The sequence below is a fragment of the Acipenser ruthenus genome, chromosome 18 (assembly GCF_902713425.1).
Source record: "Acipenser ruthenus chromosome 18, fAciRut3.2 maternal haplotype, whole genome shotgun sequence".
NCBI classification, from domain to species: domain Eukaryota; kingdom Metazoa; phylum Chordata; class Actinopteri; order Acipenseriformes; family Acipenseridae; genus Acipenser; species Acipenser ruthenus.
This window is the reverse complement of record NC_081206.1, coordinates 17,524,171-17,542,508: the sequence shown is the minus strand read 5'-3', so window position 1 is coordinate 17,542,508 and position 18,338 is coordinate 17,524,171. Positions and strand designations below refer to the sequence as shown.

The 18,338-nt window shown below is 38.7% G+C and overlaps 1 protein-coding gene across 1 annotated transcript in view; it reads right to left on the bottom strand.

Moving 5' to 3' along the window:
* Nucleotides 1-1,294: 1,294 nt before the first annotated feature.
* LOC117425107 (fibrous sheath-interacting protein 1-like) overlaps nucleotides 1,295-18,338 on the bottom strand; it is a 157,010-nt gene continuing 139,966 nt past the window's right edge. The window contains exons 12-13 of the mRNA XM_058991350.1: nucleotides 4,799-5,336; nucleotides 1,295-3,765 (exon numbers count right to left, since the gene is read on the bottom strand). Of these exons, the coding sequence (XP_058847333.1) occupies nucleotides 3,737-3,765; nucleotides 4,799-5,336 (567 nt within the window). The 3' untranslated portion in view covers nucleotides 1,295-3,736. The remainder of the gene's footprint in view (nucleotides 3,766-4,798; nucleotides 5,337-18,338) is intronic.

Below are 18,338 nucleotides of genomic sequence, written 5' to 3'. Positions count from 1 at the left end.
TTTCTTTTCTGAAAGTAAAAATGTAAAAAAACAAATTTAAAAAAGAAACTGATAAAGGAACTTTGATGTACAAATATTACCTCATTATTATTGTATGATTGAAAAAAAAAAGAGAGTACCTTTTGGATATAGCAGCAGAACACTTCAATTTACTTAAAAGCTACTGTAATACAAAATGCTGTACATAGTAAAAAAAAAAAAAAAAAAATACAAAATATTTTTGCTGATGAAAGAAACGTATCCACGATAACGGCGTTGAAAACTTGTTTGTTTTCTAATGTTTAGCTTAGAGTATGCCTTTGCTTTTAAAAATAAATTATTGTTGCTACTTGTAACAGATAATCTCATAATTGTGTAGATATATGCTATTTAAATAATTTATCAGGAAATGCTACCCGTAGAGTTAAGCGTTTCTGTCTGTATAAACCGTTTGCACAGTGACGTGAGGATGTTTTGCTTATAATTATCTTTTTTTTTTTTGGTTTCTTTCTATTTTTTACCATTAGCGGATGCTTGTTTGTACACATTCCTACCAGTTTTTTACAAAAAAAAGGAATAAAACGCTGTTTTACTCAACAATCTGTAACATACAAAACAATAAACAGAACAAATGTCAACTCTATTGCAGGCCTCTATGTACATTACTGAGCTGCTGTGCACTATACTCATAAGAATCTGCTCATACTCACTTTCCCATACATTGAATAATGGTTCATTTCAAGACACATTGCAATGGCTAATAATCCTTATCCTATCTTACCAAAGGAGTTATCTTTTAAAGACAACAATCATTTTAGTCATGTTGTTTTTTTAAAGTCGGATTATATCTCAATGTTTTAACTGATTAATCAAAGCAACTTCAGTATAGCTCCTAAACAAAGTACAAAACATTAATTAACAGCTTTTAGATACAAGGAGAAATCATTTTCAGGAAATATGGTCATTACATTTTAAACTGATTTAGGCGTTTAATAAAAGCACAGGAATATAGTGGCGATGGTCATACATACGTATGTCACACTACCCATTTCTATATACAGGGTGATTAGAAAGTAGGTTTACCACCTCAATGATATGGTGTGTTGATGTGGTAAACTCACTTTCTAATCCTCCTGCACCTCTGATATAAACATTATTTATCATAAGTTTTTGATATTATTAGATTGTGGGGTGTCTGTACATTTGTTCATCTAATTTTCACTTACATGTCTGCATATATCTGGAAAGCCGCTTATCAAATCATGATGACACTTCTAACAATGTTTAGCAGAAGTTATTGGGAGTGTAAGATTGTGGGGATATATGGAGGTGTCGCTTGTCTTTTAGCAGATTTTTTTTTATTAAGGTTTCCAAACATACATTGAAGGTGAAATACAAAAAGAAAGCAGATTTATACTTTTGAAGATTGAGACAGTGATGATATTCTCTCAAAAGTAATTCCCCTGCGTCATGAACAAATGAGATCGTTACAGGTAAATCCCAACAAACGCAAAGCCAGGGCCGAGGTGGATACGTGGTGTTTCCTGGGATTTTGCACTCAAACACGTTGTGATTCTCAGACGTGGTAACTGGCAGCTGATCATCACAAACAAAAGCAAAACAGCAATTATCATTGATCTGTAATGCAGTAGCAGGGATCAATTCATGTGATCTGCAGTAGTGGACCTGAATATGTTTCCAGGCAGATCATTAAAATAGGGTGAGGTTATGGACGACTTGTGTAACAGGGCGGAGGCCTGGGAGCGAACCTGCGACCACACACACCACAAGCAAGCGTCTTAACCACTGTGCAGAAGAGCCAGGCTCTCCTGCCTTCGTGATTATTGAGCGTTTAACCTTATCTCACAATCCGGAAGGGCAGTGCATCACAGTTGTTAAGACGCTTGCTCGCGGTGTGCAGAGTTGCCGGTTCGTGCCCAGCCTCCACCCTGTTACTTTGATGCCGTGAACTGGATCTCAGAGATTGGCTTCTGACGATCACTCAGGTTACAGGGGTAAGGCTGTAAAGACCAGTGTGGTGTGCCGTTACGGTTTCTGACCCTTTGCACTAATTGCTTCATTAAATTAAAAAAGACAAGCCATATGTAAAGTTAGTTTTTAATGAAATAGATCATATATATTCTCTTGTACGACGTTTTATGAGAGCTAAGGTGCAGTTCAGGACGCTGGATGTTAAAACAAACAGGTTAATCAAAGTAATGTTTGTAACAGAAAACCTGATCTGGTTTGTCTGTCAATCACAAAGGGATTTTGTATTTAAAACACAGTAAGGTATGGTAAATGATCATTTTGCAATCCTTAATTCTTGTTAACATTTGTTGTATTAGAATGGTAACATTTACAAATGTACTCTGCTTCTGTAAATCATGTCTTTCCTAACAAATCTGAGTGGATGTGCGATGGTTCTCACTTACAGAGAGCTTTTTAAATCATTGAGAAAGAGCGGGCAGAATAAATGATTACAGGGCCATCTGCAAATTAGAATAAGAAAACGGGATAGGCATTTTCTTTGAATTATTATGAATTACTAGACATATACATTATTATCTTTGAATTTTAATTTAAAAAATCACATTTTTAAACTTTTGCTCATCTCTACTAGTGATGCAGAATTAATACGAATATTTCATTTGCTTATCGATGCATACATTTTATTTGACCATTGTCTTGGATACAGATAAAAGCAGCATAACAAAACAGCAATACATTTATAATAGACATTACAATGTAGAGAGAAAACCTTGTTTTGAATGCCAGCTGAAAACACAAGCATGCAACTATTCTATGAGCAGTTGATATATAAAAAAAAAAATGAAAGCACGAAATAGGTGTGTTCTTCATTAGGGCACAGTTCTACAGAAGACTTCACACTATGATGTTATCTCAAGAGCATCAAGAGAGTTCTGCATACCTTAGCAAGTCATTACTCCAAATAATCACGCAGGTCTAGCGAAAAAACAATTCTTCAAAAAACTCCAGCAAAGCACCCGCATCAGGGATTACATTAAGAGAGGAGATCACTGGACATTTTTTTTTTATTTTGCAGCATCAATATAAAAACCGTATAACCAAAGCTTTAACCTCATAACAAATACAATCTGTTTTTCTCCAGACTCCAGGTTCAAACACAAGTAGTTTTTACTTCTCATGCACTTCCATTCACTAAGTATCCTAGGTCTCACACGTGCAGTTTTGAAAGATGTCTTTTAAAAATGGTGCCTGGGACCACAGCCGGTTACAGAAAGCATTGGTTTACATGCCTTACTTTCAGGTAACCATGCACTTCCTAGGTTATTTCACCTCCAGAGTGAAATTGTCCCCACTTTCAACTCCATCTTTCTTGTCAATAAGCAACAACACACTGAGACATTTCTTTCACCTAGTATGGTACCAGGTATAGTGTTTTAAAAGGAAATACATATTTTCCATAGTCTGTATAGCGCAACGAAGTGCACAACAGGTAAGACTTGGAATTGGGTCATTAGCTATAATAAGCCATTTAAAGACTCAACCATGATAACAGTAGTAATAAAAATAAACCAAACAACGCTAAGTCTTTGTCAATGTCTTTTGTGTTATGTTAAAATGGCATCATTATAATTGTTTCTTTTTGTCAGTAACGTAGATACAGATTAAGCAAAGATTACTATTTTATTTACATTTGTTTATATTTAAGACTGACTGGAACACAGTGCAGGAATATGACTGGTTCCACAGCCGTCAAACAAGAGATTAGTTAAGCTGGACCACCTTCTGTTTCAGCACCTGCAGGAAAACAGTAAAGCACAGTTCATATTATATCTAGCACAGGATACACACATTTTACAAGTCCCAATGTAGCAGTTCTATTACTTCACAGGCATTCACTGCTACTTACATCCACAGGCTAATGTTTATTATCACAGCAGTATTAGCTATTGTAATGTTTGTACGCCTTGATCCAATTGGTATAAGCCCTATAATTATTAGCCTTGAACAATCTGGCACCTGTCTAAATGTTACATGCCAGCTAAGAGTAATAACAGAGATGGTAGTTTATTTCAGTTTGGATGAACATTCAATCCTTGTAGTTTCAAAGCGTAATGTAAACACAGTGACGCACTCCCTTGAGGACTATCAGTTAATTCTCTTATTTTTTCAGCATACATTAAGGTGTTCATTTCCAGTGCTTTGTTAATCTGATTGGATCTCCAGGTGGAAAATCCCATAAAAATACTTCTATTAGCAGATCACAGCATTACCAGCATTGGCAACAAATATTGCCTTGTACTGATATGGTGCCATGGTTCCATCAGTGTGATGCCACTGGTATTGTATGTCAGAAAAATGTTAAAACTGTGCTACCATTGTACCAATGGTGCATACCACTGCAGATGCCCTGTTGATCTACACATAACAATTGTTATGCCCTTGGATTACCAATGGAAATCATTTCATAAGGGTTTAGTAACCCCTCTTTTCATGCCAACTGTACCCCGGCATAAGGTCCTAATATTGGGGTTAGCTTTTTACAAATCACAGGACACTGTATGCCACAGCCCAAAAGTAAGGCCATTACGAGATACATAACACATCCACAACTGTAGAAAAGTAGCAAAACATTGCAGATACAAACAGTATGAGGAATGAGTAAGTCATAAAAAATAAGATTGGGACTAACATTGAAAATATTGATGATATGAAGAAAACACCTTTAAGCATGTCCAGACATCAAACATTCAATTAATGCATACAAGTCAAATTAGTCAGAACAAAGAATGACTCTACTGAGAGCCTCCCTTTTTTAAGTCTCACTCACCTGTCTCGGCTGAAATGTCTGCTCCATCTGTCGGTCTGTCTACAGAGTCACTGCTGGTGTATGACGGGCCGTCCAGGAAAGCAGGCCTCTTCACTCCTGTTCTCTGGAGAGCTTGGGCCATGTAGGAGCCATCAGCAGCAGCACTGCCAGCCTCCTTCTCCTCTAACTCTGTCAGCAGTTTCTCGGACAGGCTGCTCCCATCCTGCAGGTGCTCTGCTCCCCTCTCCCCGTTCTGCTCTCTCTCTCGGGCTGTGGAAGTCCTAGACCAACTTGCCTCCTCCAGCAGCAGAGAGAGCATGGAGTCAGAGAGCCTTGGTGTGCTGTGTACTGTAGAGGGGGTTGCAGACACAAGCCTTGGTGTACTGTGCACTGTAGACGGGGTCGCAGGCACTACGAGACAGGAGACACTTGATGCACTGGACTGAGGTCTTGTGGATGGATCTTCTGTTAGACTTACACTGCCAGTTCTGTTCTGTGCTTGCATGCATTCCTCCAACAGGCTTTTTAACTGGTTTTCAGTTAAAGATGGTCTTTCCAACTGAAAATAAATAGAAAAACAAAAAACTATATATAAAACAGTAACATCTCCTGATACAAAACACACATACAGAGGGTCCCTATAATCTCATAAATGGTTGTAAAATTTGTAAAAAAAAGTTTTCCTAAACACCATCCAGGTTGCAGGAGTGACAGACAGACACACGGACAGATGAATAAGGGTCCAGTGCATGGGTATCCTAACTACAGTTATCAGTGTCAGTGTCATAAAAAAATAAAGTGACATAAAGGCAGACAGACAGATGCCTCCTTATGCCCCCAGAATGTGCTTAACATGTTTGTCCATAGCAAGTTTTAACACATGTGTTTCAATAGATTTATGTAAAAACAAAGTGTCAATCCCCTAAAACCGTTATCCAATGTGTTTTTATTGGGTGAATCAGTCTCTACATGAATATATTTTGGGGTTGTATTCTACATGAAGGTTGTTGGGCAACCACTTGGTGACTGCTTATTAAGCTGCATGAAATGCTGACATGCCTTCCACTTGCTTGATCTGTGTCTACACATGTCTATAACTAGGTTATTTAGGTCACCCCTTCAGTTTGGGTCTTAAGTTCCAAAGGATCACTCTTCAGTAATAGGAAAGGCTGAGTTATGCTATAGAAGAGGTCTCATTTTACTTTATAAACCACGCTTTGTAGAGTCCCAGTGATGTGTCTGCTAATGGCAATTCAAATCTCCTGGTATTAACAAAAAAAAAAAAAAAAAACAACAACATTCAGTTTGACTGAAGCAGCTGGAAATGCATTTTCTGTAATAACCGAACCATAGACCAAATCTAGCAGCTTTACAACCCTCAGCCCTTTAAATCGGTTCAATAATCCTCCACTCCGGACATTGTTAAGATTCATTCAACAGTTCCAGTTCGACACACGTTTTCATCAATATGGGTAACACATTTTAGCCCGGGGTCTACAAAACATTGAGATACAGTACAGTGCTTGATCTTGCTTCCATTCTCAAAAAAATCAGCATTTATTGAATGCAGATGCAGGGGAGATTTTACAGGGCTTTTTTGTCATTATTCCTGTAATTTACATCAATGCGGCAGTGAGAGCACACTAAGATATTCTAATGGTATGATCTTTTATTTTTTTTAAGTTATTTTTTGTGGTTCACAAATTCCTGCACGACAAGAGTGCACAAATGGAAGCTGAGTAAAATTACAGAGAAGTTAGGAAGCACTGTGTAAAGCAGGGGTGTCAAACTCCAGTTCTTGAGGGCCGCAGGGTCTTCTGGTTCTCAAACATAATTGATCTAATTATTTGTTCAATACTCCATATTTCATATTTTTCAAGGTCTTTCACAGTTGTTGATTTAAAGGTATACTTGATCCAAGGTACACTACCCATGAAACCTTTTGAGGCCTGGAGAGAAGTGTTCAATTTGTCCAATTCATCAAATAATTACAGCAGTTAAGTAAATGAGAGATCACAAAAGCCAGAAGACACTCCAGGAGTTTGACACTGCTGGTGTAGAGTACAAAGAAAAAAAACAAAAACATAATAAAATAGCTAACCAGGTGAAGTAGTAACATCTAAAACAATTAGTATCTTGTTCAGTCTTGTTCTCAACACTGCTGGTGTTGTCAAGTTCAAGGACCCACTCAAATACATTTAGTTTTACTCCTATCAAAGTCTTAAAATGTAAGACAAATAAGACAAATACATCTTGTAGTCCCTCACTGGGCTATACTGAGGTCCACTCCATCTGCCCCGCTGGGTTTACCCTTTGAAGCTGCTCCATGCGATCCATCACAGAATGGTGTTTGACCGCCCCATGGAGATCAGTTCTTTGAAACGTGCAGTAACACTTGAGTTCAGGTCTGCAATTCCGTATGATCCAGTATCCTACACATTGAGATCACTGTCATTCCGAGTTCTGTCTAACAGCACTTTTCCATCTGCACAAACCAACTCCAACTCAACCAGTTCCAATATCAAACTGCCCACCCCTGGTTCCACCGGCAATCTACAATCCAATCTGCAATCAAAGGTGATGATTGTGTGTGTAACAGGACAGAGGCTGGGTGCAAACCGGCGACCCTACACACCACAAGTGAGCATCCTAACCGCTAGGCATCTGCATTCATGTTTATAGAGCTTGTAACCTCGCTGACAGGGGACAGAATTCGTAAATCCGGTGCATCTCACAACACTGCCCGTTACTCCCGCCTTTAACCTCGGTGATCAGCTGCAGCTATGAGATCAGGGTCACGGCATCAATGCAACAGGGAGGAGGCTGGGTGCGAACTGGAGACCTCGCACACAGCAAGCGAGCATCTTAACCACTACGCCAGCATCTTAACTTTTAACATCATCTCACCAGCAGGGAACAGAATCTGTAACGGCAGTGCGTCTCACAACACCGTGTTAGACCTGTATGTATCATGTCTTTGTATAATTGCTATCTACTCGCTCATAGATAGGTGTAAGTTCAAAAGTATTATCTAACAATTAAAACAACTACCCTCACTTATATATGAATTTTTCAGTCAAATATATAATGAAACACTCAGCAATAAATATGTTTTAAATAGGGATTATTACTCAGGACTTCTTTTTTATTGGTGTCTTTTTTCTCAAGCCAATGTAACATTTGATATATGTTAAGTGATTTAAAAAAGGCCGAGTTACATTCTCTTAATGGAATAAGCGTTTGCAGCGTGAAATCTCTGTGGCCAGGCTGGGACTCTGGATGCATGCGCATGACTTCCCTGCTGGCTTGGCATTGCTAGCATGCACGGAACGCTTCCAGTTGGAGCGCAGCTAGCACTCCTGGAGACTCCCGCAGAGGCTCCCTCACAGCAGAAACCATTCATCTTACAACCAGGCCTCCTCAAAAAAACTCTTGTGCAGATGACAGCTGAAGTACACCCTCATTAATTATAAACTCTTGCAGGAATTTCATTTGAAAAAGGTACTGTTAACGGGTAAAATGAACATTTTACAACTAGGTTTGGGATTTGCACTAAACAGGAAACACTTTTATGAGTTACTTGTTTTGGAGATTCATTTTCTCTTTAAATCTGAACATCATTAAAAGTTTGTCTGAGGGGAAAAAAAAAATCACATGTACTTTCTCAAAAAACATTAGTCACAGAGTACAAAAATGACAAAATATGTAGAAACAATTTCACGAGGCATAAATCACTGTAAACCTTATTTGAAAATAAGTTATTTTTTAATAATACACTGTCTGAAAGATTCATTTTAAATGCTTTAAAATACAGATTATTTCATCATTTTAACATGCCTAATCTTGGATTTTTTTACGATTTGAAAATTCTCTACAAAGTATTTGGGGCCCTGCTCTGAGGCTGTGACCAGGCTGACCTGCAGGCCGTGGGGCTTGCTTTGCTTTATGTGATCCTGTAACACATGCCTACATAGTGTTTCACTCTGCAACTTCACCTGTAGGGCAAGTAAACAGAGTTGTCAAGGAATACCCTCATATACAGCTTACTTATAATAGAAGGATTTTTATGCAACCACTGCATTGTTTCCGTGTGCTAAAAAAATAATAAAATAGTTGTTGATTTGTCTGATGCAAGGCTTGCAAACAGATATTTCTTTAATGTAGTGTAGTGCCATATAAATTAAACACATGTTTGCTTAAACAAGACATTTGACAGGTTTGGATTATGTTAAAGGTTTGGGGTAAAACTGTGATGCAAGTTCAGAATGAGGTTTATGTATAGATCTTCCTGGAAGCATGGATGTTCCTAGAGAATTAGACTCTGTACAAACTGACATTTCTACTTGCCCACTTGCTCATACTATATGGATCCAGTTAATTGAAAACAAGGCACAGGAAAGTGACGATCAGGGGTTCAAACAACCTGTTTCCTGAGGATCACTATGGACAAGTGAAAGTTGGGGTTCTTCTGTTTCAATTATGTTTATTACATTTAAAAAAAAATCTATTTACAATTGATGACAAAAAGTACTTAATAGCAATAGACATCATGTAATTCATATTTTTTAAATAATTTAACATATGATTTAAATAATTGACTAAGAAAGCTTAAAAACAGAATATAAAAACAAGAAATCTTTAGTTTTATATATATATATATATATATATATATATATATATATATATATATTTACACACTACCTCAGACTGGGACCCCAGAGGTTCCATCGTGATTTACGACGGCCTATGTTAACATACGGTGCTAAGATAAGGCTTTAAAGAGACCTCAGTCTCAGTGACAGTTGCAGTGCGAAAGAGTAGGGGAGGCTGAAGTCACGTTTAGGACAGACCCTACAATTACCTTGTCAGGTAGTGCTTTACAGGGCAGTGAGTTCAATCTCAAGTGCTCCTCCTCTCAATGGCAGTACACATTCTTTGCCCCGGGGTATGCACTTCTACTAATGAGCTCTGCAGCAGGAATCCATTTTCTTGTTGCTATCAGCTGTCCCCTGTGTCCCTCTCCCTGCTGATAGACTAGACCTTTGTATCCAGCAGGGGAGCAGGTCTTTTGTTAAGGTCATCATTCCTCTGCAGAGCTGGTCTGTGAGGGAAGAGGTTGACAGGAACCAGCCAGCTGCGAGGACTATTACTCACTACCTGTGCCGTTTTAATAGCTGCAGCTTCCTGCATCTTGTGTGTGAGGTTAAGAAGTAGATGACTCTAAAGTTTTTTGAGTAAAAAACAACAAACTGCTGACATTTTAATACTGGCTCAGAGACATTAATGTTTTTAATTTTCTGTTCCTGTAAATTATTATAAGTTTAAAGGCAAATGGTTGCGTGTTGGAGCTGAGCTAGTGGGTTATGCCAGAAACTATGTCACTCAACACTATATTTTATTACAAACTGGGAAAGAAAACAACTTTGAATACCCCAAACATTGATATGTTCTGAATCTCAGAACATTTATCAGAATTGATTCTTACTAAACTTTTGGCCAAGCTTTTATTTTAAAAGTGCTGCTATATAACTAACTGTTTTTGTATCCTAAAAACAACAATCATTTTCTACATATTTTTTTCTATTTCATAAAACCATGTAAATGAGAATTATCCCTCTCATCTTCCATATGCAAAAATGTAATAATGTAAGCAGTACTATGTGGGTAAGATCCCTGAAACACGAATTAAAAGTGACGAAATATTTAGAAATGGTCATGTGCTGAAGCCATTGTTTACTGCCCAAGTTTTTTTTTTACATGCTTTAGCTGCAGGGATAAATTGTTACAACAACTGTTTAGCAGCCAATTTCGCTATGGTTAAATCAGTTTTCTTGGAGGTTTCCAAGGTGAATAAGTAACGCATTTCAATGTAAAATGCATGTGTCTTTTTTACGTGTCTAATTTGCTGCTACAAAGATGGGAGGTTAAAACCGTTGAAATTAGTTAAAAAAGTACACATTTATGGTACACCAAAGGATTTTTGTGGGAATAAAGCAAGATGTGCACAGCGGTGAATGAAAACACAAAAGAATGTTGCAAAGTTTCTCCCTTCAGAATCTGAGCGGATTATTAAACCCCTTGCATTTATCCAATTATCAAACTGCCTTTCCTCCAGAGCCACACCTTTCTATTCAGCTCTCTGTGCAGCTGCAGTCCTTGAACAAACAAAATGCATTTGAATCTGATCTTTTGTGAGACTGTAGTTAAAGAAACATGAACACATTTAGAGGTCTGACTACAATTCACCGTGCATGTCCTCACAGAATAATAACAACATTTGAAATATTTTCAAATACTCTTATTGTTATGAAGACTACCGGTGTGGCTACGGATCCTTCCTTGAAAAAGAAACTGTGGCATTAATTTCCTTTTAATTTACTGTACAGAGGGCACTACCAGGAACTGGCAAAATTATTTAGCAGACGCCTTTATCCAAGGCAACTTACAGAGACTAGGGTGTGTGAACTATGTATCAGCTGCAGAGTCACTTACAATTACGTCTCACCTGAAAGACGGAGCACAAGAAGGTTAAGTGACTTGCGTTTTCTTATGTTATTACGCACAGTGCACATACTGTGTTTTTGTTTGTTTTTATTTCAACACAAGCTTTTGTGGTTTACAACTTTTGAATGACTTGTTGGATTGATCTGAAAATCTGCATACAGCTTCTTAAAGGTTGAGGGAATGGAACAGACACAATTACAGATTTTCATAACAAACACCTGTTAGCTATTAACAGATGTATGAAGATAATTAATAATTAGTCAGCACACATTCTAGTTTATCTGATATGCAATATAACACATGCTTATAATATGTGTATATATATATATATATATATATATATATATATATATATATATATATATATATATATATATATATATATATATATATATAAATAAATTGTAGTATTACAACGGTTTCAAATAAACTAAAAGTTAGTCAATGTTTTGCTCAGCACCAGTGGTGGTTTTTGTAATGTGTACTCACTTCTGGCAACATCTTCTGTATCCAGATGTTCTAAACAGGTGCATTATTTGTATTACTTGGCAAACCACACATGTGTGTTTCTGCGAATAAAACAAAGCACCCACAGAACATAAACCACTGTGCCATCTAACCCCCTATACTGGAAACAAATTCCAGACATGGCTAACTAAAATACAGTAGAGTTTGTTAAGCGAGGTCAGGGCTTGTTTAATGTACAGCTCTTTCAGTCATATGTATGTAATGAACGACTTGCATGCTTGTATTAGCATTATCATCGTTAAACAGCTTCTATCTTGACTTTCTTTAAAGTCCTCATTACTGTGTCCATCTGTGGGTCATACTGAGCTTCATTGTACCTTGCTTGTATCTGTAAACATCCCACATGTCAATCAATCAGTACCCTTAATTTGAAGTGCTAATAACAAGCGTCCCCAGTCCTGCACACTATTCATTTGAACTCCACTCCTCAAATTAGTTTGTAGCCTGACAGGAGTTGATAACTAAATGTGATTACATTCTAGTGAGGAGACGATGGTGTGGTTTGGAAAAGCTGCTCCCCGTTACTCAGCTATATTAAGTTACTGTTATCTAAAACAATGCATTCTTAAAGAAAGGGCAGCTTCAGGCAACTAATGATATTACAGTTGTTTGGACTACAGTTCTTGCGGTACACTACATTGCCACATCCCTTTCCTACCATTCATGAATATTTGCTTTCAGTCAGGCAAGGTAAAGAGTTCACAATGTGTAAGTAGTTGTCTGTGTATGTTGCTGACACTACCTGCAGCTGCAGGGGTTTATAAATGTGATCTACAAGCTTCACTGTAGCTTGGGGAAGGAGAACTAAAATAGCATTACTTTTACAGGGACACTTGTAGAGCTACATATATGAGGTGACCATATTTGTTAGTACGTACAGAGACATTTTAAGACCGCACTGACACCTTTAACAGCCGTTAGCTCAGTGGAGCCACAGTAATTAAATCCTGAGACATGACCCAATCTGTAAGCTAAAGTACTTGCATGTATAGATCATATTCAGCCAGTGATCTCTTGTAGGACAAAGACAAGCCAGGTGCAGCTACTTCCCCAAAGGTACCATTTCCATGCAATAATGGACTCGATACCGTGGTAACCTCAAAAGAATATTCACAGCTCAGAAATGCTCTCTGTCAGAAGGTATATTTGCAGCTTTGTGCACTCAGAGATAGTAACTGTAGGCTTCCTCTTAGATTGTTTAAAATCATTGTTTCTTTACAAAGCCAGGTGTTTGTATTCTCTTAGCTCAGCCAACACCTGAACCATGTGCAGTGAGCCCTGGCTCAAACACAGAACACAGCCCCTGTTCTGAAGAGAGGGAAAACCATGGTGAAAACAAATGACAAACATTAGAGTGTTATAGGATGCCGAATGTCTGTGTATGAGGGAATATTGGTACGAGTAGAAGGGGACATGTTTCGAGTGTCAATATAAGCCAGTCACAGATACTTGTATCCATTAAACACTGCTTTATTTTTTAAAATACATTTTAAAAATAAATATTTGTATTAAATTTAATATAAACATATTCTCAAATATATAACTTTAACATTCATACATGTATAAATCTAAACCCACAACCCATACTCATACCTTCAGTGATGATTATTAAGTTAATCCTTACATACTGGAAAGAAATGTCCAACTTTTACAGAATGGAAACATCTAATGCTATATGTATTAGAGCTGGAGAGGTTCTACTAGACCGGTAAAGGACTTTATTTAAACGCAGACATTTTCATTGAAAAGAGGAAAATGATAATGAGAATACCGGTAAGTGGCTAAGGTAGGTGGCCCCTTGTGATGTCACTGTTTTGAATAGAATTCCGAAAGATGCCTAAGGTATGACCTTTTAAAGCAGGTGAAGCAAGTCACCTGTATCAATATTGAGAATAAAGCACTCAATATGGTACGGTCGATGTGATGAATTGTGTTTCTTTGCGAAGTATCGCAGCATACTACCCTAATACATTATTGAACATACTATCCATGTAGATTACACATGAGAGAAACATGCATATACTCATATACATGTTTAACCCTAAAGCAACACGCAGTAGAGGTGCTGAGTTTGTAATGGTGTGTGTAGCCTGTGGCTGTGATATAAGGTAAACACAGCATGCGGACTGTTGTTTTGAAGACCATGTGCAATGCCCTCTGGGTCCTGTAGAATGTGGAGTTTATTTATACAGTGCAAGAGAGAAACACTTTCAAAACCGCAATCACAAATTGATGATGGATTACTTTAAAGGACTAAAAGCATGACATGTTTACTATGGGTGTCAATTTTGGTTGAACCATGCAAGAGCTACAGTCAAACAACACAAAGCTGAAAGATACTGCCAGTCACTATAGATTAAGGTTTGATGCATTTCTGATTACAATCAACAAAGGAAATCGCATCGCCACAAAGATGTTTTTTTTTCAAATTATAAACAACAAATACACTACTGTGGGGGGTAGTCAATGCTAATCCCATCTATTTGTATAGTATTATTTATATTAAGTGGAAAAGTAGGGTTACATTTCTCAGCATGGACTTGACAGATGGAGTACCAACTGGCCTGACATAGTGTGATGTAGCTGTTTGGACTAAACAATTAAACTATATGAGACAGAATAGAGAGATGATGGACGCAGGGGGATCAAATAGCCATCTCCAGCCACAAGACTGATAATGGACCTGAATGTAGTTATAGTGCAGTTGTTCCTGCATTCAAGGTTCATTATCATGGTCTGTTTAATATTTGATGCAATCTGTTTGATGCAGGCTGTGCTTTTTGGTTGTCACGGTATCTCTGGGACTAAAGGCTACTTTTTTATCTTTACATTTTTTTTATTAGTCTAGTGTGCCCAATTATTTTACCCCCAATTTTCTCCCCAATTTGGAATGTCCAATAATTTTTTCCCCTCCGTGCAGCAATTACTCATACAGCTCAGGAGAAGCTGAAGGTTCGGTGGCCGTCCTCCAATCCCACGATCAAGCCAGCTTCTTCTCTTACATGCAGAAATTCGAGAGCAGATGTCAGCGAGCTACCTACCTATGTAGGACAAAGGCCAGCCCTGCAGGTGTCTGCTTTTGAGCTCACTGGGTGTCTGGCCAGCAGGGTTCGCTGTAGCGCGATGAGGAGAAACAGTCCCTGACGGTTTTGCTTCCCTAACCTATGGGCGTGCCAGAGCCAATGTGACACTCCCCTCGTAATCCATAGTGAAGACCGGCGACTTTGCACATCCAGGGCGTGAACCTGCGCTGTGTGACTCACTCTGCACACCATGCGGTTGTGCTTTTACTAGGTGAGCAAAGACTACTTTTACAGGCCCTGAATAGCACTACCAAAGGTAACACAAGGTATAGTCCAAGATTACTGTGAAACCAGTTTTATTGACCTGAAACTTAGAAGGTATAAAACTACCAAGATTTTGATTTTGGAGATGATCTGATCAATGGCGAAACATTTTATATAAAAAACATAAAAATAAACCCCTACCAAAGAGAACAAGACCACTCAGCCATTGTTTGTAAAACACAAATTAAAATAGTGGAATTTGAACTTGGAGCAGGTATTTTAATAGCAAGATACCAGAAATATTTAACACTCTCTCTCTCTCTCTCTCTATATATATATATATATATATATATATATATATATATATTGTAATGAAATGGGCGATTCAAACACATTTTGGAATACCAGTATGTGATTTTCACAGTGGTTGAATTTAGGGCAAATAAGACCATTAAAAGGTTAAGGAATGGCTTCTGGAAAAACACTTAGCTAGTTAAGATTTATACATGTGCCACTGAGGGGCTGGAAGCACTGTCAGAGAGGAACAACTGATCCCTCAGCTCAGGAGCTTGTCTTTTTGAATGATTGCTCTTAACTGCCACACAAATCAGAGCACAGCTGAAAATACCAGGAACAGCAACTAACAACCGGAGGCATAACATTAACATCAAGTTTGCCTCTTGTGTTTCACATGATAAATCTGTTACAGTCATTTTGTATTTTATCATGCTTTATCCCGTGAATTTGTATCATTCTTTACCATACAAATCTGTGGTTTAACATGATTCAATGTGCTTCACCCTCCTTTCTCTGTGATTAATACTACACTCTACTAAAAATACTAAAAGAAACGTAAAATTCAATGACAAATGATTTGACTACATCATACGACACGTGTTTCTTTTAGTATTTCAAAATGTACCACTTTTGAGCGTTTTTACAGTTAGAGTCCTTTGCTACACTTTGCTATCCTTTTATGCTGGTACATTCAATTATTGTACATGTTATGTATATAGAAGGGTTTTTTGTTGCATTTTTTTCTTCTTTTCATTTTCATATGGTTCATTATTTGCAAACTGTATAATTTCTGCCTGTCAGAAAAATAGGTACCAGTTCTGGGATCTGCTGTGATACAGCCCAAATTAATCCATGGGCTTATCTAATCATGAGAGTACTTAAGAGTATCGGTGCCTATCTATCCATCTGTCTGTCACACTTAGATTGCTAAATGTATTTATTGGTACATGTTCACGTATAAATGCAAATCTGTTCAGAAGTATTGCATTAACTAGAGAAAGCGAAATATTGCATGTTAAAATATGTTTTTTCAACTATGGATGAATAGAAATGAACCAAATGTAAGCAAACAAGTCCAGAACAGAGAGTTCAGAGAACAGAAGAGACCATGAAACAATTCTGGATCGTGCCAGTTGCTCTGGCGTGTATGGTAAAATTCCCTCTGCTCACAGCTGTGAGTCTTAAGGTCAGCTTGAGCCATTTTTCCTAGACAAGCTATTTCCTGGACCGCGCCGGTCTGCAAAACAGTTTCATGAGAAGGTTAAGCCCCCAGTGTCACTGCCCTGCTGCACTAAATCAGTGTCTGCAGAAACCTGGACAGCACACAGCTGAGACACTTATCAGCCTGGCTCAGTCGACAACTACAGTACATGCATGCTATTGAAGTATTTTATTAAAAGACAGACGCGTTGACCAAAACTGTATTACAGCATTATACAGGGTGTGGTCACCGAGGACCTACCTTCCTCTGCCCCAGCTCTTATACATAACTATTATCACTATAACCTACATCCACAGTACAAAGTGTTACTAACATGCACGTATCATTACAAACAGCCGGGTCCATACGGCATATCTTCAGATTCTGATTCAGATTTGTGCTAAATTATGTATTTGGACGTAGTTCATTTCCTGTGAAAATGCAATGCATATGTAAAGATGAGTGTGAATGCTAGAAGTGGGGACAGAGATGTTTTTAAAATGTGCCTGCAACAGGGCGAGCAGCCCTGTATATTGTTTATTTATTTTTAGATCGGGGTCTCCCCCTCCGCCCCTGTGCAGATTGTTTTGTATTGTTTATTTATTTTTATTGTATTTAAATGTATGTTTTATTGTTTGTATTTAGGACGGCGTAGCCGAATGTGTGTGTTATTATTTAGTAGCGTGGATGGGAAGCCCCATCCACGCAGTATTTAAAAACTCGTGCAGAAGGTGGCCATCTCCCGAATTAATTAAGTGATTTAATTTGTTGCTAATCTGCTAATGGTCACCTGTTATAAAAAGCCTGCAGCTCTCTAGCTCGGGGTGGGTGTTGTAGATGCGGAGAGAGCGAGACGGAGATTGAAAACGAAAAACGAAACTAAAAGAAAATAACATAGGAACGGTGAAGGCAATCTGCCCAGCCTGACCTGTGTTTGATTGATTTTGTGTTCGAGATTTGTGTTTGTTTACTCTTTTATTTTGCTCCGTGAGCACAGTGTTTTCTGTTTAAATATTTTATTTATTTTTGTTTGTTAATAAAAACGGCGCAAGCCTTTTTGAACTGCAGTACTGTCCTGGTGTCAGTTTTTGTTCCTGCTTCTGCCTGACGTCAGACCACTCAGCCATTCCTGTCACACATGGTGTCCTGCGTGGGATCGTAGCGCCTCCAGGACGCAGGCAGAAGAGGGTACTGCAGCTTTTTCATTTTTTTTCGTTTTTCTAATTGTGTGGAGGGAGAAAAGGAGAGTGAAGAGGAGGATGGGAGGAAGAAAGATGAGAGGAGAGAGGAGGAAGAGCTGCAGAAGGCAGCGAAAGCAGCTGCAACAGCGGCCACCAGAGGTTGTTGTGGTGGAGGAGTGGTGCCCTGGTTGTGGGGAGTTTGGGCACACCGTGGCCATCTGCCCCACCCAATACCAGGGAGAGGAGTGGGCTGCCCAAGCGAGCCAGGACCAGATACCCCGGGGGAGACCCCAGAAGCGGGACCTACCCGCCGCGGCCACCAAGCGGGAGAGCAGCTGGGATGCCATCCTCCGGGCGGTCATGCATGACTGCTGGTGCCCCATCTGCGGTGAGCGGGGGCATTCTCCACTCAACTGCCCTCTCCTGTCAGAGGGGTGCCTGCTATGCCCATTCCCACCAGCAGAGGGAGAGTGCCTGCTGGTCCCATCACCACCTAAGAGAGGAGACCTGGAGAGGGAGACTGAGCATCCACAGCCCAAGAGGGAGGAGTCGGTGCGTCCACA